Here is a 25,050-nt window from a genome sequence, read left to right as displayed (position 1 = left end):
TAATTAAAATGTAAATTAGTTTAGTGGAATATTTTCGTAGATTGTGGTGGAGTTGCTACATTCAGATTATGGAATATTATACAGCTATCGAAAAATAAGCAAGATCTAGACTTATTAATCTCATATGGGTTCATTATATGTTGTCAAGTGAGAAAAGCCTATTGCATGCACATGTGTATAGCTTGGTCCCAGTTTTGTAAAACCAGACCATCACTATGTCTCTCTTTCTCTCTGTCTATCTGTTTTGGGTTGCTAGATACCATGCACATAGAGGAGCTAAAGAAAGCATACCAGGCTGCTAACATTGGCTACCTCAGGAGGGAGGGATAGACACACTACGGAGGGACATACTAACTTGTTCTTCGTGTGCCTTTTGATTACTGTACCATTTATGAAAAGATATGTTACTTTTATCGTTAAAAATGACTCAAGTCAACACTGATGACACAGCCAATCAGAAGTGTTGCTCAATTTTATAGTAGGAACTGGGCATTCCTGTGTCACCCAAAGTATAAATGACACTTCAGGGTGAGTTGCATTTCCTTTCATAGTTTTTTCTTTACCACGTGACACATCAGGAGACCTTTCTGGCACTGCTGGCCTCAAGGGCATGGGAAGCAATGAAGCAATAACTATGCTGGTCCATGTTTCTCCGTCGCCTTTAGTAAGCTTAGGGCAAACAAGGCTGCAAGCTATGAATGATCAATTGTGCTGCGGCCCTTTCCGTCTTTTCTGTGCTAGCACAGTGGACAGAGCCGCTCATTAGCCAGGAAGCAGAATTTGCCCCGCTCACTGCGTTCTGCATCAGACCTTTCACACTGGTAGAAATATACAGATAAATCCTGCTTAAACAAATTGCCTTCTAAGTGCAGATTTTGGCTGAAATAAGTGTTGTATCTGTGTCTTCTAGTCCAACAATGTACTAATTGTGTTCTATTAGCAGCATGAGAATTTCTGTAAAATTTTTGAAACAGGTGGAAATATTCTTCTGTATAAAGGTTCATTCAAGTCTGATTTATCAGATATTCAGTATCAGTCCAACATTGCTAAGCAATGGCATTTTAATTAATTAATTAATTAATTAATGAAACCAAGATAGCCAGGCCTGCTATAATTAAATTCCTGAGTAAGTTAGTCATTTTCACTTGGTTTTTTTTTTTCTTCTCTGATTTTCACTTTCCTTAGTTTCCAAATGAAAGAATAGGTCTAAATCACAGGTGCTCAACTCTGGCCATACATTTGGATCCTATAGGAACATTTCAGAAACACTCGTGTGCCCAGGTCCAACTCCAGACCAACACATCTGAGTGAGGGAGAAATGTAGGTGTGCAGTTTACACATTTTCTTGGCAATGACAGTGTACAATTAGGACAAAGAGCCATGGGAACAGATGATCTATGGCTCTTTCTGGTTTTGTAACACGGTATATCTGTGAGGTGATAATTATGATAGCTATCTTACAGAGCTATATGACTAAATATTATTGTGTCCCTACATATTAATTTCAGCAGCACATATATATACAATCTATCTTGAGCCTGTGTAGTCTGGCGCAGTTTGCAGTCTTCCTCTGTAGATTTCTTTCATTTTCTTTTTTTTTTTTTTCTAAGTTTATTTTTTATTTTGAGAGGGAGAGAGAATACAAGTGGGGGAGGAACAGAGAGAGAAGGAGAGAGAGAATCCCAAGCAGGCTCTGCCCTGTCAGTGCAGAGCCCGATGTGGGGCTTGAACTCATGAACCATGAGATCATGACCTGAGCCTGAATCAAGAGTTGGACGTGTAACTAACTGAGCCACTCAGGCGCCCCAGATTTCTTCCATTTTCTAATGCAACACACGAGGAAGGCCTCTCTGATATTTCTCCACAGTCTAGGAATGGGCCCCCTAATTTAGTTTCCAGGTCAACTGTATCCTTTAAAGACTTTCAATTATTGTTACCATTTTAAAAATGTATTTTTTTTTAGAAACTTCTAATTCTGGAAGCTCTTAAAAACTAAGACTGCATCTGGGACCAAACCAGCAAGAATTTGCTGAGGGCCTGTTAGATACCAAACTGTGATCCAAACTGTAGGGATGTGAAGAAGACATTACTCTTGCCTTTATCGAATGTCTCCTCTAATCAGGGAGGCAGACGTGCAAACAAAGGGGTTATAATATCAGATAGCCAGGCCTGAAAAACAGATGCCTGGTGCTGTGCAAGAAACGAGGATGAACAAATAAAACTGCACAGGCTGCTCAGGCAAGGAGGTGGAGGGGAGATGTGTTTTAAGCTGAATCTTGAAGGACAGGCAGAAGGTTGGGAGAATGATGGAGGAGAAGGCAATCCAGGGTAGAGGACACTGCATGTGCTAACCTGGAATCATATCCCGTAAATATTGAAATATCTTATGCCTTGTGAGTATATGTGTGCGGTGTTGGCTGGTGTGTGTGAGTGGAGGGAAGGGGGGGCTGTCATGGGAAGTTAAGGGGTGGAGAGTGGGTAGATTATGTGCCATGGGAAGACATTTTATCTGAATAGTTAGGGTTTTAATATTTATTTATTTTTGACAGAATGAGAGAGCGCAAGCAGGGGAGAGGCAGAGAGAGAGGAAGACACAGAATCGGAAGCAGGCTCCAGGCTCTGAGCTGTCATCACAGAGCCCGACATGGGGCTCAAACCCAGGAGATGTGAGATCATGACCTCAACTGAAGGTGGAAGCTTAACTGACTGAGCCACCCAGGCGCCAATGAATCCTTAGGGTTTTAAAGCAGTAAGGTGTTGGACTGATTTCTAAAGCCAATTCTGGTTACAACATGGGACATGCATCAAAAAGAAGATGGGAGAGCAAAGCTAGATGGGAATATCATTTGTTAAATGGTTACAGGCCCAAATGAGAAATTATTAATTTGTGTATGGCCTTGACATACAGGCTTTGACTAAATATTCTGACAAGCAATGCTTTCCCGTTTTTAAAAATATTTAAATATTTAAAAAATATTTTCTGTTACTCTTAAGACTAAGTAAGATGTCTTAAGACTAAGGCAAGCAACCGACATATATAACATAGCCCCTCAATGATAATTAGCTGGAACTTTTACCATCTCCCTGCATTTACTATGCTCCTGGTTTTAACTGGAAATACTCTCATAACTGTAGAAAAATAATTGTGTGGATATAGTCACCCTTCCAGCAAGTTAATTTTGAATCATCCAAAGAACAGAATATTTTATTTATTGAGACATTTCATGTAAAACTTGAAAAGGAGGCATGATGGTGTAGAGTAGGCCAAGCATTGACCTGGGAACTGAAATATGGATTCTTATAATAGGACCAACATTAATTGGCTCTGTGGCAGTAGATAAGTCTTTTTGTTTTCTTTTTTTTTAACCTCATTATAGCTACTGGTGCTTTATTGCCTGCACTTCCCAATTCAATTTTTTCTGTATCCGATGTAGCACCCCCCTCGCCCCCCACCGGCCCTTCTTGCAATCACTTTTTGCCACACCACTCTTAATCTCTGTGACCTAAGAACCTCCAAACACAGAATATAAAGTTCTGAAGTAGGAGCTCTCCTCACATTTCTATCCTTATAAACCAAAACTCATCTCAGCATTCAGTCTTTCTTCCGTTATTTCAGTCGCAGAGATTTGCTCCAAAGTGAATCACTCAATTTTTGATAATTTTTACTCTCTCTTCTTTTTAGAATGTGAGATCTATCAATTTTTAACTTTCTTTTTCTATTTTTTATCAGTTAAGAAAGACTGAATTATGATATGGTAGCAAACAACCCCAACCTATCATTGGTTTAGGACAAAAAAAAAGTGCTTTTTTTCACAACCTATGCACATCTTATTTTTTTTTAATGCTTATTTTTGAGAGAGGGAGGGAGAGAGAGAGAAAGAGAGAGAGAGAGAGGGAGGGAGCAGGGCAGTGGCAGAGAGAAAGAGAGAAAGAATCTCAAGCATGCTCCACACTGTCAGTGCAGAGCCTGATATGGGACTCAAACTCACAAACTGTGAGATCATAACCTGAGCTGAAATCAAGAGTCAGAGTCTTAACCCACTGAACCACGCAGGTGACCCCACACCCTATGAATATCTTAGACCAGCAGAGACACTGCTCAAGATTACCTGCTTTATGCCTCAGAATGACGAAGCAGCCTCTCTGTGAAACATTGCCAGTCTTTGGGAAGAGGGAAACAGAAGCTGGCCAAACCACATTGGTTCTTAAAGCTTAAGCTTAGAAGAAATATACATCACTTCTGCCTACATTTACTAGAACCCAGAGCTAGTCACATACTAAAGTCACATACTAAAGCTTCAGAGTGACTTTAAGCGTGGAATGTTGAGAATTGGGATATTTGGGAACAAGCTAATGACTACAAACCCTTGTTATCTCCTTCCCTTTCATACACAAATATTTTCAACTCTCCTGCATATTCAAACAGACAAACATATGCTCAACCAAAACTCTCTTCATGTTCGTCTTTGGGACTTTTAGTTTCTCACTCTCTCTTTAATGCTCTTCAGACTGCAAATCTGAAGTCCATTACTCTGTTTCAGATGCTTTAATTACTGTATTAGCTTGCTAGGGCTGCCATAACAAAATGCCACAGACCAGGTGGCTTAAACAACGGACATCAGTTCTGGAAGCTAGAAGTCCAAGGGCAAGACATTGGCAGGTTTAGGTTCTCCTGAGGTTTTTCTCTCTTGCAGATGGCCACCTTCTCCCTGTGTCCTCACATGGCCTCTCCTCTGCTTATATGCGCCCCTAGCATCTCTTCTTGTTATTAGGACACTGGTCATATTGGATTAGAACCTATGTGTATGAACCATTTGAGCCTTTTTGCCTTTTAAAGGCCTTGTCTCAACATATGAATTTTTGAGTGACCACATATAGAGGACATTTTCATTATTTTAAGTAACCTCTCATAATAGCATTTGACCCTGTGGAGAATCTCTCTAGGTTCAAATTTATTTATTCTTTAATGTTCAAAGCTCTTATCATTGACGATTTTCTTCCTTTGCTCTTTCTACTTCTGAGTTCATTTGACTTTTTCTTACTATGTGCTATTCACCCGAGAGATTTCATCCACATTCATGACTTTAGTCATCACCTCTGTAGATAATGACTCTCATGTCACATGTCCAATCCCCTGGTTCCAAGGTTACATATCCAACAGCAAACATCCATGGTATTCATGGTTCTTGTACCAGTAGCCTTAGCATCATCTGAGTGCTTCTTTGAAATGTAGAATCTTGGGCTGCACCTCAGAACTACTTAACTGAACCTGCATTTTGGCAAGATCCCCAGATGATGTTACACATAGTAAGTCTGAAAGTAGCATTCTACTTGATTTCTCTTTCCATATGTTCCAAAGAAATTGCAAACCGAACATGTTGGGAATAGAATTAATTATTAATTAATTAGTTTTAACCTGTTCATTAATTTAATTACTCATTGTTGACATTACTGTATGCCTTCACAATTGTTTTAAGATCTATACTGGTAAGCAAAACAAACCAAAAAAAATCCTTGCCTGCCTGAATCTTTTATTCTGGAGTGGGAGACAGATGAGAAACAATAAAACATAGTAAATAAGTACATGATGTGCTAGAATAGAAAGTGATATGCACCATAGAGAGATAAAAATATTGAGCAGGAGAATAGCAATCCTAAGTATAGTGTGGGACATTGAAAAGAGTTGTATCACCTTTCCTTTACTTCTTATTGCAGTGAATAACACTGAGATAATAATCATCCCCTCAGTCACTTGGGGGGAGGTGTTGAAAAAGACAATTAGGAATTATAACTTTTACATTAACTGTCAATTCTAGATTCCTAATGTCTTTCAACTCTGTCACTTGCCATGATGCTCACTGACAGATGTTTTTTCCACACCCTCATATTTTCTCCCCCTGAGTCTTGGTTATAGCCCCCTGAGTGACCTCACTGACTTTCTACCTATTTCCATGATCCTGTCATGATGCCATCACTTGCTTGCTGGAAAACATTTAATGGCTCCCTCTGCCTTCTGAACAAAATGGAAACACTTTTTGATGATCAGTAAGGCTGATTACAAACTGGCCTCTTCCTACCTTTTTACATAATTCCCATAAGCCCGTTTCCCACGAGCTAAACTGCAGATGAGTGTCAGTATTCTCTTTCCTCTTTACCTTTCTTATTGTTTTTGTTGTTGTTGTTGTTTGCTTCCTTTTTTTTTTTTTGCGTGAAACACTGAGATGAAAGTATTATCTTATTTGTACATTTTTCCCGATTCCTTCTCTGTCTTCACATGTGCACTATAAACACTGTGTTATTACTGTGCATTTTCACCAGAAAGTGCATTCTTAGCAGGTAGGGACTGTCTTGTTTAGCTATGGTGCCAACACATATTGATACTCAATAGTGTTCAGTAGTTTGTGACAAATAACTGATAGCTGCTGGTTTATAGAATGAGTGGAAATCTATGATATGTTGCTTTCAGAGGGAACACATGCAAAGGCATGAAGGTGTGTTTAGGGAACAGCAGGTATCTCACTTTTGTGGAATCCTAAAGTATGGTTTGACCTGCTGCCGAAATAGAGGTGAGAGAGTGCCTTATGTGCCTTTCCAAGATGCTATAGAGAATAGAGAACCATTGATGGCTTTAAGCAAGTGAGTGATATAGTCTGGGGGTTATCAGATTTGAATTTGAAGAGGTAGCTCTTAGAGGATGAGACGTGATTGTTGAGGAGATTAGAGGTATGCCATTCTAGTGCAGTCTTTCCAGAGAGATGATAGGGGCTTCAGCTAAGGCTGTGAGAGTAGCATTGGGAAAGAGGACTAGAAAAGAAAGATGAAAGCTTTTCCCAGGATGATCTATTGGTTGTGAAGGCACCATTCACTGAGATTAGGACTAGGTTTGGGGCTGATAAGAAGTATCTGTTCAGTTTTATACCGTCAATTTGGAGATCTCAACATTCTAGCTGTTTTGACAGGCCTCTTCATTTCTAGAAGACTCTTTGATTCCAAACAGGTGCTTATTTATAGTGAACAGAATTCAGGACAGGAGTCACACACCTTTCTATTTATTAAACCCCATCACTCTAGGAAAGAATCAGTTGGCTTCATCAATTATGTTTTAGTAGCAACATGAGACTTGGTATTTGTTCATGCAGTCCAGTTAGTAGGAATATGGCCCTCATGGGGGAACTTATTTTCTAGGAGAGGAAACCAACTTAAAGCATCAATAAGTATAAATAAGTGGTTACTGTGCTAGTTTGAAAATACAGCATACTTTTTTTTTCCTTTGGATTGAGCATAAATTGGAAGTGAGTCAGATTTATGCATCCTACAGTCATTTTGTTATCACTTTCCTGATGAAGCTTTGCTAAAAATTTGTTTAAATACTCACCAAACACTTGCTGTGGAAACTTCTGATCTCTGTGATAATCAGAATGTTACATATTTGAAAATGACATTTATCCTATGTATGGATGAGTAGTTACTTAAAACTCCAGCCACTTCCACAAATAGTTCTTTGAAAACAAGTAAGAAAGAGAATTATAAAATTAATACAGTTGAGCATCAAGGGCACTTGGATGGCTCAGTCAGTTAACCGTCCAACTCTTTTTTTTTTTTTTTTTTAATTTTTTTTTCAACGTTTATTTTTATTTTTGGGACAGAGAGAGACAGAGCATGAACGGGGGAGGGGCAGAGAGAGAGGGAGACACAGAATCGGAAACAGGCTCCAGGCTCTGAGCCATCAGCCCAGAGCCTGACGCGGGGCTCGAACCCACGGACTGCGAGATCGTGGCTGAAGTCGGACGCTTAACCGACTGCGCCACCCAGGCGCCCCTAACCGTACAACTCTTGATTTCGCCTCAGGTTATGATCTCACAGTTCCTGAGTTCTCTAGCCCTGTGTTGTGCAGAGCCTGTTTGGGATTCTTTCTCTACTTTTCTCTTTGCCCCTCCCCAGCTCACACGTTCACTCTCTCATGCACATGCTCTCTCTCAAAATAAATACAGAAGCATTAAAGAAATATAGCTGAGCATCAGTGCTGTCAAAATCAGATTTGATTTTTAAAAATTTGGTCATTTCAGCTGTAATTTAGAGCAACCCCTCCTCTTTGATCTCATTTTTAAAGAAATTATTTTAAAAATATCAGTGGGGGGTGCAATTTCATAATCACTACGTTTTAATTATTCAACCTATAGATTTCTGTTTGCTTTTCTTCTGCCCCTGTCTTCTAGCCCAGGGGACATCTCCTCTTTATTAAGCTAGTGGCTTTTCATTTTGTTGTCACCAAAGCAATGGTTTATGTAAAACAGTTCAAAAAGGTAGTTTTTAGGACTTAGTTTTTTGAAATGCTAAAACTCAGGTTCCTGGGACATCAAAGCTTTGATTTTAAAAGTTGGAAATTTTTAAGTTAAAAAGCAAGCTACTTTTTTGTTGAATTTTCCCTTCCCATAATTGATGGGGGAAAGAGATGTACTTCCTGTGAGAGGAAAAAAACTAATGTATTAAATACTATATCTTCCAACAACTTCTATTTTCATGCTTTTGCAATATATTAAATATCTGTTTCTTCATCTTAGTAAAGATATATTATTTTATGTTTTTATACACCAAAGAGAAGACCCAGATAGGAAAATCACCCAAGTTTAATAAACTTTTATTTAATAAGCAATCAATTAACTTGTTAAGAGCCTCTGACATTTCTATATGGGTAAGAAAGTAGTTAGTGTCACTGTGGTTCAGATGCCACAGCGAGTAAGAGCTTTTAGGGATACTATATAAAGTGGGACGTGTGTGTGTGTGTGTGTGTGTGTGTGTGTGTGTGTGTGTATACCCTTCACAACTCTTGGACTAGAGTTATATAACACTCATCCCCTGTGAAAACTTTGATTCAAAAGAGGAAATTTTAATACATCCTTTTTAAAAGAAGTATAGTATTTATCTTGATTGTTAGAAAAGTATTGCGAATATATAACAAATAAGCAGTGAACATTTAAAAAAAGTTACATTCTGGGGCGCCTGGGTGGCGCAGTCGGTTAAGCGTCCGACTTCAGCCAGGTCACGATCTCACAGTCCGTGAGTTCGAGCCCCGCGTCAGGCTCTGGGCTGATGGCTCAGAGCCTGGAGCCTGTTTCCGATTCTGTGTCTCCCTCTCTCTCTGCCCCTCCCCCGTTCATGCTCTGTCTCTCTCTGTCCCAAAAATAAATAAACGTTGAAAAAAAAAATTAAAAAAAGTTACATTCTAAATTTCACACACAACAAATTATGCCATTTATACTGGCATTTGTTATGGGTTTTTGGTTTTGATTGTTTTTGTTATTTTCCCATTCAGGGAATTTATCAACAGCCTTAGACTGTACAGGACGTTCTATGGAGGCCTGGCTGATGAGCTCTGCGTTAATGAATTAGCTGCTGCCGATGGACTACCATGCTGGGACGGGGAGCATATAGTAAAAAGGTATTTGATACGCAATGGTTGTGAAAGCATAATGGCCCCTTTCATCCTTGCTTTCTTTTCCCAGGTCTTGAATGGACTACTTCAGTTTTAACGTTGCCACAGAGGTTAGAGTATATGACAGTTTTATCTCTTTAGTTTGTTAGAAATAAATTTGATCCTTTTTGATGTTTTAGAAATGTGATAGCATTCTCTGGTGTTTGACCATTCTTTCTTCCTTTCTGCTTTACTTGGGCTTACCAACAATTAAGTATTATTTACCTTCTATCCAATATGTCTTGTTTGTCAAGTATCCTATTTTTTTTCATTTGATTTTATTAGTTTCACAAAGTGAAGAAATTCAGTAAAATGTGAATGCCTACACAAAGATTCATTGAAACATGAATTTAATGTATTAAATACTATACCTCAGCAACATTCATATGTCCATCCTACAAGTGTCTCGTGTGTGTGTGTGTGTGTGTGTGTGTGTGTGTGTGTGTGTAAGAATGGGGTACTTCCATATGTGTCTGTTGGAGGCACTGTTTATTTGTGTGTTGTCAGGGTGGGGGAAACTCAGGGGGGAAATTTTTTTTGCCTTTTTTTTCACATTGTCTAGAATTTCTTTGACATTTTCTTTTCCTTTGCTTCCTATAAATGACTGTACTCTGAAGTAATCTCCCGGGCTTAAAAAAGAAAAAGAAAAATCTCCCTTCGTAGTATATAACAGTAGTCAGTATGACTGGGTGGGAATTGGTCCTTTGATTTTCCAGCACTGGTGATTGTTTTAGAAACTAGGCTTGGGTTGCATTTGGAATTGAATGTTTTAGTGTATTTTATTTTCAACAATCTGCAAAAAGAAAGATAGGGTGTTATGCTTTGTGATTTACAAACATGCCTACTCCACATGAAAATAGGTGGTTTAGTTACCACAAGAGTGGTAAGTTCATTTAAAATATTATTAGCGGGGCACCTGGGTGGCTCAGCCAGTTAAGTTTCTGACTTTGGCTCAGGTCATGATCTCATGATTTGTGAGTTTGAGCCCTGTCGGTCTCTGTGCTGACCCTGCGGAAACTGCTTGGGATTCTGTCTCTCTCCCTCTTTCTCTGCCCCTCCCCAACTTGCACTGTTTTTCCCTCTCAAAATAAATAAATAACCTTAAAAATTTTTTTAATTTAAAATATTATTAGCAAATTAAGCTTAACCATAACACATACATACTGTAATTAAATAAATTTAAATAATGGAAACTGTTTACATATTTCTGTGTGATCATATTTATTATAACGCTTGTATTCCTTATACATTAAATGATTATTTTGTAGTTTATATCTGAATATCTCATAGAGATTCTTAGATTGCACAGAAAAAAAATTATTGAAGGGAGGAATGTAATTTAGCCAATTGTTTTTGGGGGTATAATTAAATTTGAATAAAGTATTTGACATGGATAGTGTTCTTTCTTTAATTATGTTCTTTGGATGTTAGAATGTATTTTTTTTAATTTTATATTTTATTTTTTAAAAATTACATCCAAATTAGTTAGCATATAGTGAAACAATGATTTCAGGAGTAGATGCCTTAATTCCCCTTACCCATTTAGCCCATCCCCCCTCCCACAACCCCTCTAGCAACCCTCAGTTTGTTCTCCATGTTTATGAGTCTCTTCTGTTTTGTCTCCCTCCCTGTTTTTGTATTATTTTTATTTCCCTTCCCTTATGTTCATCTGTTTTGTCTCTTAAAGTCCTCATATGAGGAAGTCATATGATTTTTGTATTTCTCTGACTAATTTCACTTAGCATAATACCCTCCAGTTCCATCCACGTAGTTGCATATGGCAAGATTTCATTCTTTTTGATTGCCGAGTAATACTCCATTGTGTATATATATATGTGTATATATATATATATATATATATATATATGTGTGTGTGTGTGTATATATATATATATATATATATATATATATATATACACATACATACACACACACCACATCCTCTTTATCCATTCATCCATCGATGGACATTTGGGCTCTTTCCATACTTTGGCTATTGTTGATAGTGCTGCTATAAACATGGGGGTGCATGTGTCCCTTTGAAACAGCACACCTGTATCCCTTGGATAAATGCCTAGTAGTGCAATTGCTGGGTCATAGGGTAGTTCTATTTTTAGTTTTTTGAGGAATCTCCGTACTGTTTTCCAGAGTGGCTGCTCCAGGTTGCATTCCCACCAACAATGCAAAAGAGCTCCTCTTTCTCTGCATCCTCTCCAACATCTGTTTTTGCCTGAGTTGTAAATGTTAGCCATTCTGACAGGTGTAAGGTGGTATCTCATTGTGGTTTTGATTTGTATTTCCCTGATGATGAGTGATGTGGAACATTTTTTCTTGAGAATGTATTTTTTAAAATTTGTATTTCTTGCCTTTACTGAGAGCACTTACAGTATGTAGAACTTTGAGTTCTTACAGTCTTCATGCCAGTGAAAGTTCTATCACTTAAGTCTAGTAATTAAATTATACTTTGACTTGTGCTATCTCTTTTTACCTTGTGCAAACTGGAAGGGAGGTTTTTTGTGTGTATTAACAATTTTTCTACAAAGAGTAATGAGAATCCCATGGGGATTAATGAAAGATTTAGTATATTATATAAGTATATATAATATATTACATTACATTATATCATGTCATTCTAGAGCCACAAGAACCTTAGTTTCAGTTTGTTCCACTCTTCTCCAGTATTTGGGCTGGAGTTTGTGTAATAAGAAATACTGTTGGGGAAATCAGTGATTTGGAAAAACTTTTTAGAGAGATAGTATTTTCAACTCAAAGAATATATTTTCTTCTATATCGTGTATTTCTTAAGACTTTATTCATGGCTTAAGAATTTCAAAAAAAGCTCATATTTAGCAAGAATTCTCTATAGAAAGTGTCTACATTTCTGATAAAGGAAGTGATTCTCATTACTCTCATTTGTTTCCAGCTCATTCTCCCCTTCCCTGCATCACCCAGCCTCTTGTCTGTCAGCTACTTCCAAGTGCACTGTTCCACTTCACTCTCCTGAGAACAGCTTGCACTTTGCTTTAATCTTTTCTCAAACACCCCTTCTACCTCATGACTGTAACTGCCATTTTCCTCTCCTTGAGAATATGTCCTCTGGTCCATCCCAATCTCATAGGTCCCCAATCTACTTCCACTCCTCTTGGCTCCCCTGGCATCAGGCAAGCCTCCCACAGTGGCTCTCTACCACCATCTCCAGGCTGTTTCCAAATATTCTTAAGCCCTGATTATTTTCTAGCAGACAAGGTTTTATAAGCATTATCTCATTTAATTCTCCTAAAACTTTACTCCTTGGTGCTCCAAAATAAGCTGACTGGGTGGCATCTCTTTTCTGTTTGATTTTGAGAAAACTCTCATGCGTATTTGAAATTTTTTTTAAAAATATATCATTTAAATTATATTTTTATTTGTGGCTCAGCCAATTCTTGATATAAATATTCAACAGGATTATTTTGTCTTCAATACAAAGTCAATGCTAAAATCTAGTATCTTCGTATCTAGTTCACTAATTATGATATCTTCACCATGGAATACTATGTGTTAGTCAAGAATTATGCATATTTATATCTGCTAATGTGGAACGATTTCAAAAAATTATTAAATTAAGGTAGTTAAAACTAGGATATTACATATTTTAGCAGAAGATCTGAATAAAAAATAGCAATGTTGGTTCTGCATTGAATATTTCTGGACAGTTACATGAAATATACTTAAAAAGTACTCGGGAGCTTATTTTTTATTTGCCTTGTATTTATTTATGTTTAATGAGAAAAGATGTTATAGTGATGTTAGAATTATAGGCTGTTATTGTTTTCTCTTTTTATAATTATTTTTTAAAGTGAAAGTGCTATTTTTACATTCAATTTCTAACTAATTTGGCTTTTCATAGTAATTTTGTGATACAGTTTTGTCAAAGCATTAATGGATATGGCTAAATACTGAACTAGTGAATTTATCTAAAAAGTCTTCAGTATAAAGTTAAATCCTGATGAATGTTGCAATCTTGAATTATTAGGTACTTTCTCCTTAAGACAAAAGGAAGTATAATAGTGATCACTGTGTGAAAACACTAAGATCCTCAAATAAAATACTCATTTTGGAGATGTGCACTTGATGGAGATAAATAACGCCATTGAATTTTGAAGAAATGAATTATCAAGTAAATGTATACCGCATTTAGGGATGATAGCGGTTTTTTCTTTTTTATGGTGGATTATAAAATTCATCAGATTCATTCTAGAGAAATTATGCCAAACACATCAATAGGATAAATTGGTGGCCAAGACTGAGTCTATCATTCATTATAAGAGCAAAGTGACTATTTTGGCAAGACTTCTTCTCCTGAAGGCATTTTTTAGGAGATGATTGATAAGATTATTTATGTGCACAGACGTGCTGTCTCAAAAAATAGGAGAGCCATACTGATTGTTTCAATATTATGACAGTCCTATAAAATGGAGCGAAATCAGGTTTGCGCTCATCAAAAGAAGTGGAATCCTTTGTGACTATAGATGGAAATATCTCAGCTATCTGTAGGATACGAGGAGTGTTTAATTTGTGAAGCAAAATCTATTTTAATTCAAATGATTTTAAGGACTGCATGGACACCATACACTACACTGCAATAGTGAGGTCAACAGCTCACAGAATTTCTGGTTTAAGATGAAAATATGTTGCTGAATTCCATTCAGTCTCTATCTCTTGAAGTCCCTCTTATCTCCCCCTCCTGTCTCTTTATCATGAAACAAAATTGTTCTCTGAGAGGCGCCTCAGTCCTTCTGTTCTCAGAGCTCTGTTCTCAGTTCTGTGTGATTACAAATTGATTGTTTGATGGTTTGCACTACTCTTTCGGGGTATTGAAGTGCATGTGACAGCTACTTAATTACCAGAGCTCCCTTTTCCCTTCTGATTAATAGATGGATAATTCAGTTATTCTCCCTCAGTCTCTAGGAATTTATGACCTGTACAACAACTCTCAAACTAGCCAGGAGCTGTGAGGTATCCTAGAAAAATGAATAATGCACATGATTTCTACTTCATCTTGAATTATTGTTTCTTAATGCTTCTTTCCTAATTCAGTGTTTTCCTTTCAAACTCTCATTATAAGGTGGCCCTTCTGAACATAATATAATTGAATTTTTAAAAATCAGATAAAAATATAAAACCTTCGAAGCCTCTGAGACTTTATACTTATCCATTATCAGATTCCCAGACAATAGCATATTTCCTTATATTTATTTATTATATTTATGATATAGATGTGTATATATATATATATATATACACATATATATATCCAAATGTATCTGTGTATTTATTTTATGATACAAAGCTGCTAGCTGATCCCTGTATGCACCTCTTTGATTCATACATTTCTTTAAAAAAGTAAAAAATTTTTTAATTGCGTGTGAATATAATATTTTTTAACTTCAATTTTTTCCCTTACATTATCTATCTGAAAAGCTACTTTATCTTCGATCTTCCTTCTTCTTCCTGACCTTGCTGCATTCAACTATATTTTATTTATTTATTTATTTGTTTGTTTACTTATTTATTTATCTATTTATTTATTTAAACACCTGGCCTAATTTCCAAATGTTATGGACAACAAAGCAGTCAGGTCTCTGGATTGTTCTGATTTTCATTAATGTAACAACTAGTTGCTTTTCCTGGGTGGCTTATGCAAAGGCAGGATGTTCTTCCTGACTTAAACAATCTGTTTAGTAGTTCTTTTTTTCCCCTTGCAATTTCTGTCTATTCAGTAAGGTTTCTAGTATTGTTGAAGTATACCTTCCTGATGATCATCATTGTTATCATATCTACGGCCCATCTAATTTGCTTCAGAGTTTGAAGTGGCATATGAGATGTGATTAGGAGATGTCCCCACTCCTACCCCACCATGGCAATCTGCTGTGGGCCCTGAATTTCCCACTATTAATGGAATGATCTTCAACTAAATCATTTTCTCCATGCAACTGTACATACAGCTTTGCCAAACTCCCACTTTTATCTTGAGTCCTCATGGAATGAATCCCCTCACTTATGTTTTGTCGTAACCTCTAACTCCCCCATGACACCTATATTTTTTGCATTTACATGTCATATATCTTCGTTCTTCTTATCTACTGCAGTGTCTTTTATTATAGAACTCTGTGTTACCTGACAGGTTAAGAATGTTTAATATCATTGAACACCTATCAGTAATATTTTTAAAGATAAGAGGACTCTGAGGAATAAGAAGTTTTGTAAGTGTTACCGAGAACTAAGCAATTTGGAGATTTGGGAGGTGGCTTGGTGATAACCCTTTGGTGGGTAATACATGGGTGGAAAATGAAACTGAGTGCTGAAAGATGAGAATAAAGATGAATCATAAGAGTTTCTTCCTATGGCTGACTCTGCATGCTGGTTTGTTTTCTGACTTACTCTTAAAATCATGCATGTCTCATGGTGTGCACTTCCATAGATATTTTTGGGAACTCAGACTCTAAAGAACTCTAAGAAGCTCAAGTGTTCTGGGTTAGAGACATGTGATTGTCTTTATCACAGATGAGGCATCTGGGTATGAAGTGGATAAAAGTGCCTGAGGTCAAAAGCCTGAGTTTACAATCCTCAGTGAGGGATGAACTGAAACACTTCTGCTTTTTTGTGAGAGAAATAAAAATAAAGCATGGTCGTAGATACCTTTTAAGGGACTATCAAATCAATCGCATAGTGTATGTCCAGGAGGACGAATACGGGTGTGTGTATTGGGTTCAGAATAAACAGGTATGTGTTGGGTTCAGAATAGACCTAGACTTTGCAGAGTTCTTGGTGGTGTACTGTCTTTTTCTGCCTTACTCTAGTTCGTCTGCTTGGCAAATAAATTGTATGTAAATGGTGCCTGAAGTAGTTTGGAAAATGACATAGAGAGTGGCAAGGGGATACACTTTTTATCTACTTTGTTCCAAGTCTTCACATTCCTAACTAGTGTTAAAACCCAGGATGATACCCATTTGTCGCAGGCCAGTATACACATTTTGGTCTTTTCTAAAAATGCTACAACAGTTGGGTAATAATTGCACATTATCCCGTCTTCTGAACTGAGATGTTTCTTCTGAATCCCTCTTCACTGGCTTACTACCTTAGCAGTCAGTTGTCTCCTGTTAAGTGTGTAATCATTACATTCAGGTAGTTGGATTCAGGTGAGAGTGGGAACTACTTCTTTAAACCTACTCACAAGGCTACTTTCTATCTTAGCAATAGGATGACACCCTGGCCAATTGTCAGAACCCTTTGGTCACTCTCAGTGTGTAAAGGACGTTACATTGTCATTAGTCCCATAACTAGTGTAAATTTAGTAATTAAATTCAGTCCCATAACAAGTCTAAATTCTGCAAGGAAAAGGTCTAGTCCAACTTTATAGTCAAAACTCAGGTGGTCATTTCTCCCCATTCCCCGGTTGCATACCAAATCAGTCTAGGGGGGGGCCTCAAGCGAGGATTGAACAACCTCAGGTCCATGTGCCAACCACGTGTTCTCATCCTCCAGCCGCTGTTTCGACTCTGGCTTAGCAGATATTAGGAATTGATATTCTAGGGCTTTGTGTGCTCAAGGCTCATTTCTCCCTCTGATGGTAAACCTCTGGTTTCTTTCTGTTGAGATCTACTGGGGTCTTTTTCTACAACATGGACTGCTGTAGACCATAGAAACTTTGCTTCTCTCTCTGGCCTATACCCAGTGTAACTGCCTCTCTTTCCTCTGCTGCTATGCCAGGAACTTCCTCCACAAGCACAGGCTGTCATCCATAGACATAGGGATCTATTACCAGTCCTTTCAATCTTGCAAACTTAAGGGTCTCTAAAGCCTTTCTCACGTAGGGTGAATGAATGGTGGAATGCCACAGCCAACCCACAAGTTTCTTCAAAGAAATTCTCTCCTTCTGCCTCTTCAGCATCATTTTTTTATGCAATTAAGGTGAATATGACCATGAAGAACTGAAAACGGTTTTTAGTCATGTGCTTTTTGTATCTGGCACCTGAGTTTCGAATCCCATCTATTGTTTGTTCTTAGCTGAAATGGAAACATCAAGAGGGCTGTTTTAGCATCCCTTTACATGCTTTTGGAAGTGGTATGTAGGAGAGAGAAAACTAGATTCCATGTTCAAGATACTGCAATAGCCCTTGAATGATATGCAAAAGTAAGGCATTGTCCTCACCTCTGAGGGACTTAGAAACTGAAAACAAGTAAAGAGGGACGCCTGGGTGGCATCCGACTTCAGCTCAGGTCATGATCTCACAATCTGTGGGTTCAAGCTCTGTGCTGACAGCTCGGAGCCTGGGGCCTGCTGCAGATTCTGTCTCTCTCTCTCTCTCTCTCTCTCTCTCTCTCTCTTTCTGCCCCTTCTCTGTTTACACTCTGTCTCTTTCTCTCTCTCAAAAAAAAATTAAAATAAAAAAATTAAAAATAAAAACAAGTAAAGAAATGTTCATGATATGTACACAGGCTTTTAACTTCAGGCACTTATCCACTTCCAACCAAAACAGGTGCTGTGAAGTAAGAGAGACGAAAAAATCCCACAGACTGTCAAATAAATGGTTGAATATCAAATAAGGGGTTCAAAAAGTATTTAATAAAAGAGGTAATATGTAATATGTGTCTCCATTCATTCATTTTCCCCAGTTCATTCACTTAAAATAATTTCTCTTGGGGCACCTGGGTGGCTTAGTTGGTTGGGTGTCCGACTTCGGCTTAGGTCATGATCTCACTGTTCATGGCAGTGTTCCCTCTGTGCTGACAGCTCAGAGCCTGGAGCCTGCTTCAGAGTCTGTGTCTCCCTCTTGTCTTTGCCCCTCTCCAGGTCTCTCTCTCTCAAAAATAAATAAACATTAAAAATTTTTTAAATAACTTCTCTAAAATATTTATGGATGAGATTAGATGGTATCTGGGATTTGCTTATAAAATAATTCAGTGACTAGAGGGAAGAGGGTCATACCGTATGTAAAACAAGTGTTTCTGTGTGTGGATAATCATTGAAGCTGTTTTTTGGGTACAGGGCAGCTTATTTTCTGTATTTGTGTATGTTCAAAAGTTCTATAATAAAACATAGAAGTACAAAAATGATAAGGCATAAAAAATTACACTTAAGCCGCTACTCTGTCACATTGTTCTAGATACTGGGGATACAGTGACGGACAAGACAGACATGAGCCATCTCTCATTAGATTAGGATATAGAGGAGATGAACACAGAACAAATAATTACATGTGTGAAGAGTCTGCAAAATCTTTAAGGTTGGATAGAATTTTAATCAGCAGACTTGGAAGCAAGACAGATTGGGAGCAAATGTAGTCTTGAAAGAAATGCTTCAAGTTTGGTGGCCTACTAATTGCATTATTTCTGTTTGTGTGTAACCTTTCAGATTATCTTTTCTCCTTCTCAACATTCTCTTTCATTTGAACTTCATGGCTGTGTCCTATTTAGTATTAACCCTTCCTTTGTTCGTTATACCAGCCATTCATTCAGAAAGTTCTTAAAGCCCAGAGGTTACAAATGTTAGGCTCAAGAACCAGGCTACCAAGGTTCCTAATAAAGATTAGGCACTTATTAGTAATGTGAATTCAGGAACCTTCATTAACCACTAAGTGTATCAGTTATCTTTAAAACATGGCTGCCAATAATATCTGTCTCATATTTGATAATTAAATGTTATTCACAGAAATAATTTAGAGTAGTAGCAATCATATAATTAACATCACACAACTGTTAAATCTTCTTATTATTAAACAGTGTATACTTATTGACTTCAGTAGAAATGAAATTCTACTGAACTTCTCCTTTGGATGAGTTTTATCATGGAACAGAAGACTTTCATTTGGAAAATAAAGATATGTGTGGAGGTTAGTGTATGAGTCAATAAAAATTAATATTAGGGATTTTGGTCTGGGAATAGGAGATAGTCCCTTATTAATATTTTAATCATATTATTTGATATTTTAGATAATAATTTCATTAAGGTTGTAAGGAAAATAGACCTTAATACACAGTTTATCAACTACCCTAACTGTAGAGAATTTTTGTCTGACTTGTACCCATGCAACGTTTCACTTTTCTTAAGGGATCACTAAAAGTTAAGATACAAAGAAAAAGCAGTATGAAGATAAAATAAAAATATTTTACTCTTAAGCTGTAGTTTGGGAATATTCAGTCACTGGCTGTAGCATCTTAGGGTTGCTCATTACGAACTACCAGTTGACTGGAAACAAAGCTCTGAAGCCACACTAAATTTCAGTACATCACACACCAGATTGTTTTGGTGACGTGACAATTTTAAGGCTGCTACACTTACAGTCATCACTCTCCATCCACTGAGTTCCCAAAGGAAATACATATTGTGAACAGCATCCCTCGAACAAAATGAGATTGAACATCAGCCATCGCCATGTCTCTAACTACTCAGGTTCTTGCCAGACCTCCACAGTACACATAAACTGTTTTTAACTTGCTACTTGTTTCCATCAGGGATTGTGTGTAGAGGAAGATTTAAAAAAATAAAATAAAAAAGATAGTAAGATAAAAGTTTACTGAAGTGGAAACCTAAAGGACCTTTCCCCATCTGTTTGGCACAGAAGTTGTTATCTCTTTGGGGTTACGGATTTCATCACAGTTCCATAGACTTGTGACTTCCAGATTGTGTTATTGCAAAACAGCGGCAATCTGAAAGGCCTCCAGGATGCCCATTCCTACGTTAGCCAGAACGGTTCCTTAGTTTTCCTTCATTTTCATATTGAGCTTACAGGTGAAAAACTATTCCCTCTTCAGTAAAATAGGCATAAGTTTGCTAAACTACAAAGAGGGAACATGGTTTTTCTTAGTCTAGTCCTATTTCCACAACATAGCATATAAATTCATCAGTGAATGATTTATTATATTTTAAAATAAAACGCCAGAGGAGAGATGAAAGAGACCAGTCACTTATTCTTAATACTTTCTTTTTCAAATAGACTCCAGGATAGTCTCATAAATTTTATTAGGGCATCTCATCAGTTATCAGAACATTTTATTGCCCAGCCAACAAAATCCTTATTTTCGGATGCATTCTTCAAGACAAATATATAAGTTTTGTTAGATATTATTGAAATGGGTTTCCAAACTCTAATTTGAACTTACTTACACCTTAATGAATGTAACATTTGAAGAATATTGACCTTTATATTTTGACTTGCCTGAATATTTATTTCATTGTTCGGAAGATTTCTTTTTCTCATAACTATACTGAAATGAGCAAATGTATTAATATTTTTGTTGTTGTTTAGTTCTCCTAGGGAAATAGATGAATGCAAATTTTTGAGTGTTTGTATAACCTAGGCAAAGTTTATTTTTAATCAGTTTTATATACAGTGGCAGCCACAACGAGGTCAAGTTATAAATCTTTTAGATATTGAATAGACACCGAAGACTCACAATAATGAAGGAAATGAATCTCAAGTTTAGAAAGTAGCATCAAGGGGCGCCTGGGTGGCGCAGTCGGTTAAGCGTCCGACTTCAGCCAGGTCACGATCTGGCGGTCCGTGAGTTCGAGCCCCGCGTCAGGCTCTGGGCTGATGGCTCGGAGCCTGGAGCCTGTTTCCGATTCTGTGTCTCCCTCTCTCTCTGCCCCTCCCCCGTTCATGCTCTGTCTCTCTCTGTCCCAAAAATAAATAAAAAACGTTGAAAAAAAAATTAAAAAAAAAAAAAGAAAGTAGCATCAAAATTAGTCCATCCTATATAGAACAAAACTCTAAAAACTGATTGGGAGAAGGGGAAATACAAATAAGAAAATTTTGTTTTCTATACACTTCAAGGTAGTGCTTAAATTTTTTATGATGCCGATATTATTATAATATGAAAAATGATATTGACGTGTTAAGAAATACAATATATTTCTTGAATTTCCTCTGTTAGTATCAGCCAAACTTTAACCTGAACTGATGAGTTACTACACGTTTCTTTTCCCCATTCTATGCAGTTCTGACAGCAAGAAAGCCTTCCTTTTCTGTAAATTGAAGACTGTTTGTTAGTCGGTAAGGTTTTAATACATGATGTGTGATGATATAAATACATTTTCCTGTAAATTTTATACAAATTAAATACGAAATACCAATTATGTCCATAGATGTAATATGAGTTCCTTTATGGATTATTATAGACAAAATCTAGGCATTTTTAGGTATATTGGATCATTAAATCAACACCATTTCAGGTGATATATTTAAATTATTCTGCATCAAGCAAAATTAATATCTTTTAGTTAGCATGGACTATTTAAATATAATGCAAAGTGGTAAAAACATGTATGCTGCTATTGGTTCGGAATTGAGTCACTGCCATCTAATTTGAAGTCACACTTCTCATTTGGGATACATATTTGTTTAGAGGTAAAATGTGATGCTCTGTGGGATAGAAGGAGCCACAGAATAAACATGAAACCTGCAGTGATTGGGCTTTTTATGTGATGGGCATATGGTAACTTATTGGATGTAATAGGGTTCTCCAGAGAAATAGAATGAATGATATCAGTAGTTTCCTTCCTTCCTTCTTTCTTTCTTTCTTTCTTTCTTTCTTTCTTTCTTTCTTTCTTTCTTCTTTCTTTCTTCTTTCTTTCTTTCTTTCTTTCTTTCTTTCTTTCTTTCTTTCTTTCTTTCTTTCTTTCTTTCTACCTATCATTTGTCTATTGTCTATCATCTATGTAAAGGGATTTTAAGGAATTGGCTCATGCAATTGTGGAGACTGGTGATTCTTGTATCTGTAAGGCAGGCCGGTGGGCTGGCAATTCTGGCAGAAGTTGATATCTTGGTCTTGAGTCCAGAAGCCATCTGGAGGTAGAATTCCTTCCTCTTCTGGAGACCTCAGTTTTTCTCTTAAGCCTTTCAGCTGATTGGACAGGCCCACCCACACCATGGAGTTGATTTGCTTTACTTAAAATCTAGAACACCTGTAGAACAGGTGGCTGTGAAGGACACTGTGTTCCATTAAATCTCTAGAGAAAACTTCTCTGGAGAACATATTTGAGCTGAGAATGTAGGAAGATCTTGTGTTTCCAAGTAGAGAGAATATTATGTCCATGTGTCTGAGGAACAGAAGGAAAATCAGCATGTGTGGAACAAAGAGACAGGAAAGATGTGTAAGGATTTTCTGTAAGGAGATTGTAGATGGGGCAGGTGTCTGATCACATAGGCCAGGGGAGAAGCTTGCGTCTTATTCTAGGTGCTCTGAGAAGTCATTGCAGATAATCAAGCCAAGGCAGCTACAATTTGGATGCTTCATGGAGAGTAATTTTGGATATAAAGCTGAGAGAAAACCAACACAATCCTACTGATTTATATTGGCCAATCTGTTCATGGTTATATGTGAGAGAAGAAAAATGAAAAAGAGGAATAACACACGCACCTCTAAGGAATAAGAAGTTATCCACAGTGAATGAAAATCTTTCACATTTGTGTTATCGGGGAAATGTAAGTCTTGTTTGCAGAGCAATATTATACTACAAGGAAACTACAAGTATATAACCACACTGGGGATACAATGTACACAACATATATCACAGAGAGACTCCCCCTGCCCCCTGAAATGAAGTGCTTCCTCAAATGAATTAAAACAGCACAAAAAATCTAATAGAAGAGTGGACAAAGTACATGAACAGATAGATCATAGAAACTTATCAGGGACTCTTAAACATATGAAAAAAAAAACACCCTCAACCTACAAATTAAATTAAAGAATTTCCAACACTAAATAAAAGCAAATTAAATTTAAAAATTTGTTTTTTCACTTATGATAATAAAGATAATTAAATTTGATAATTCACTGCAATGACCAAAGTGTGGAGAAACAGGTATGTCAGTCCCCCAATAGGAGGGGCCATTATTTCTACATCTTTGAAGGGCAATTGGACAACATCTGTCAATATTTCAAATGCACATGACCTTTGAATCAGCTGTTTAACATTTAGGAATTTATCCTGAGATTCACTAATATATGTAAACAAAAGAGCATGCATTGCACATAGTTTATGGTAGCATAAGGTATGGATAACCAACATGTCTGTTGATAGGGAAATAATTAATGGTATATTCAAAAATGGAATATAACTTAGGTTTTTTTAAAAGAAAGAGGTAGCCATACATATTTCTCTAGGAAATAGAGAAATATTTCTCATACATATTTCTCTAGGAAATACAGAAGAAGATGAGTGAAGGATATGTATAGGAAGAAAAAAATGATTGCTCATAATTCCATGTGTTTTTGTAATTTATTTACCTTGTACTTTCAGTCCTGTTCCAAAAATAAACCAATTAAAAAGTAAAATTATCCATGTAAATATTAAAGGAAAATTATCTGTCTTTCTGAAATACAGAAAGATGTCTTAAGACAATATCTTGAAAAGCCCATGCATCAAATAAAATAAAAGTAAATTGGCAAATAAAATAAAAGCAAATAAAAGTTTTCTAAATGTTTTTTTCAATGTAAGGCTTAGAAGTATTTGAGAAACAAATTGCATGAAACAGGGAGAAACTGGTAACTACTTCACTAAAAGTCAAACCAGTGGTTTGGAGATTAAAAAGAGTTGGGGGCAGATTAGGATTGCCTGAACACTGCTCTCCCGACTAACTGAATAGAACCCAAACTCAACCTAGTTCTCACATTTCACACCCTGGATAGGAAGGTGTGTTATGGACTGAATGTGTCCCTCCCAAATTCATATGCTGAAACCTAACCTCCAGCGCCATGGTATTAGGAAGTAAGGATTTGGGGAGGATTAGTGCTGGGGCTCCTGCGTGGCTCAGTCTGTTAAGCCTCTGACTCTTGATTTTGGCTCAGGTCATGATCTCATGGTTCTTGGAATTGAGCCCTGTGTCTGTCAGTGCAAAGCCTGCTTGGGATTGTCTGTTCCTCTCTGCCCCTCCCTGCTCACTCTCTATCAAAATAAATAAATAAAATTAAAAAAATATTTATAAAAAATAATGGGATTTACGCTTTGATAAGAGACCCCAGAGAGATCCTTCACTCCTTCCCCTGTGAGGACACCGTGAAAAGATGACTGTGAATCAGGACTTGACCTCTCAGCAGACACTGCATTTGTTGGCACCTTGATCTTGGACTTCCCAGCCAACAGAACTGTGAGAAATAAATGTGTGTTGTTTATAAGCCCCCCAGTCAATACTACTGTTGAGCAGCCCTGTTGGAGTAAGATCGGTTGCATAGAGATAAGGAGAGAACATTGTGATTGGTAGTGAGGGTTTATCTTGCCTGTTTGGTTATTTTATTACAGTTCTTGCAATTCCAAACCGGAGCAAATAGATTTATCAAGTGTATGGTTTATGATAGTTTAAAGTAAAATGGAAGAGAGATGTGGCATAATCTTCACACTGGAAATTGATATATGGGGAGCATGTAAGTGAAATGATAAAAAAAAATTAAGTTAATCCCAGATACGGAAAAGGCATGTGATGACATTTGGCAATTGGAAAGAATTATACATTTTTTTTTTTTATTTAAAAAAAATTTTTTTTTTTCCAACGTTTATTTATTTTTGGGACAGAGAGAGACAGAGCATGAATGGG

The 25,050-nt window shown here is 37.0% G+C and overlaps 1 protein-coding gene across 1 annotated transcript in view; it reads left to right on the top strand.

Moving 5' to 3' along the window:
• The window catches only part of GPC5 (glypican 5), a 1,452,106-nt gene that overhangs the window by 339,413 nt on the left and 1,087,643 nt on the right, over window positions 1-25,050 (top strand). Inside the window, exon 5 of the mRNA XM_040487248.1 lies at window positions 9,314-9,439. Coding sequence (XP_040343182.1) covers window positions 9,314-9,439 — 126 coding nt within the window. The remainder of the gene's footprint in view (window positions 1-9,313; window positions 9,440-25,050) is intronic.

Source organism: Herpailurus yagouaroundi, unplaced genomic scaffold, assembly GCF_014898765.1.
Source record: "Herpailurus yagouaroundi ecotype Mexico unplaced genomic scaffold, PumYag 164, whole genome shotgun sequence".
In the NCBI taxonomy this organism is placed as follows: domain Eukaryota; kingdom Metazoa; phylum Chordata; class Mammalia; order Carnivora; family Felidae; genus Herpailurus; species Herpailurus yagouaroundi.
Note: the sequence above shows the minus strand (reverse complement) of the source record. Positions and strands in the feature narration are given on the sequence as shown.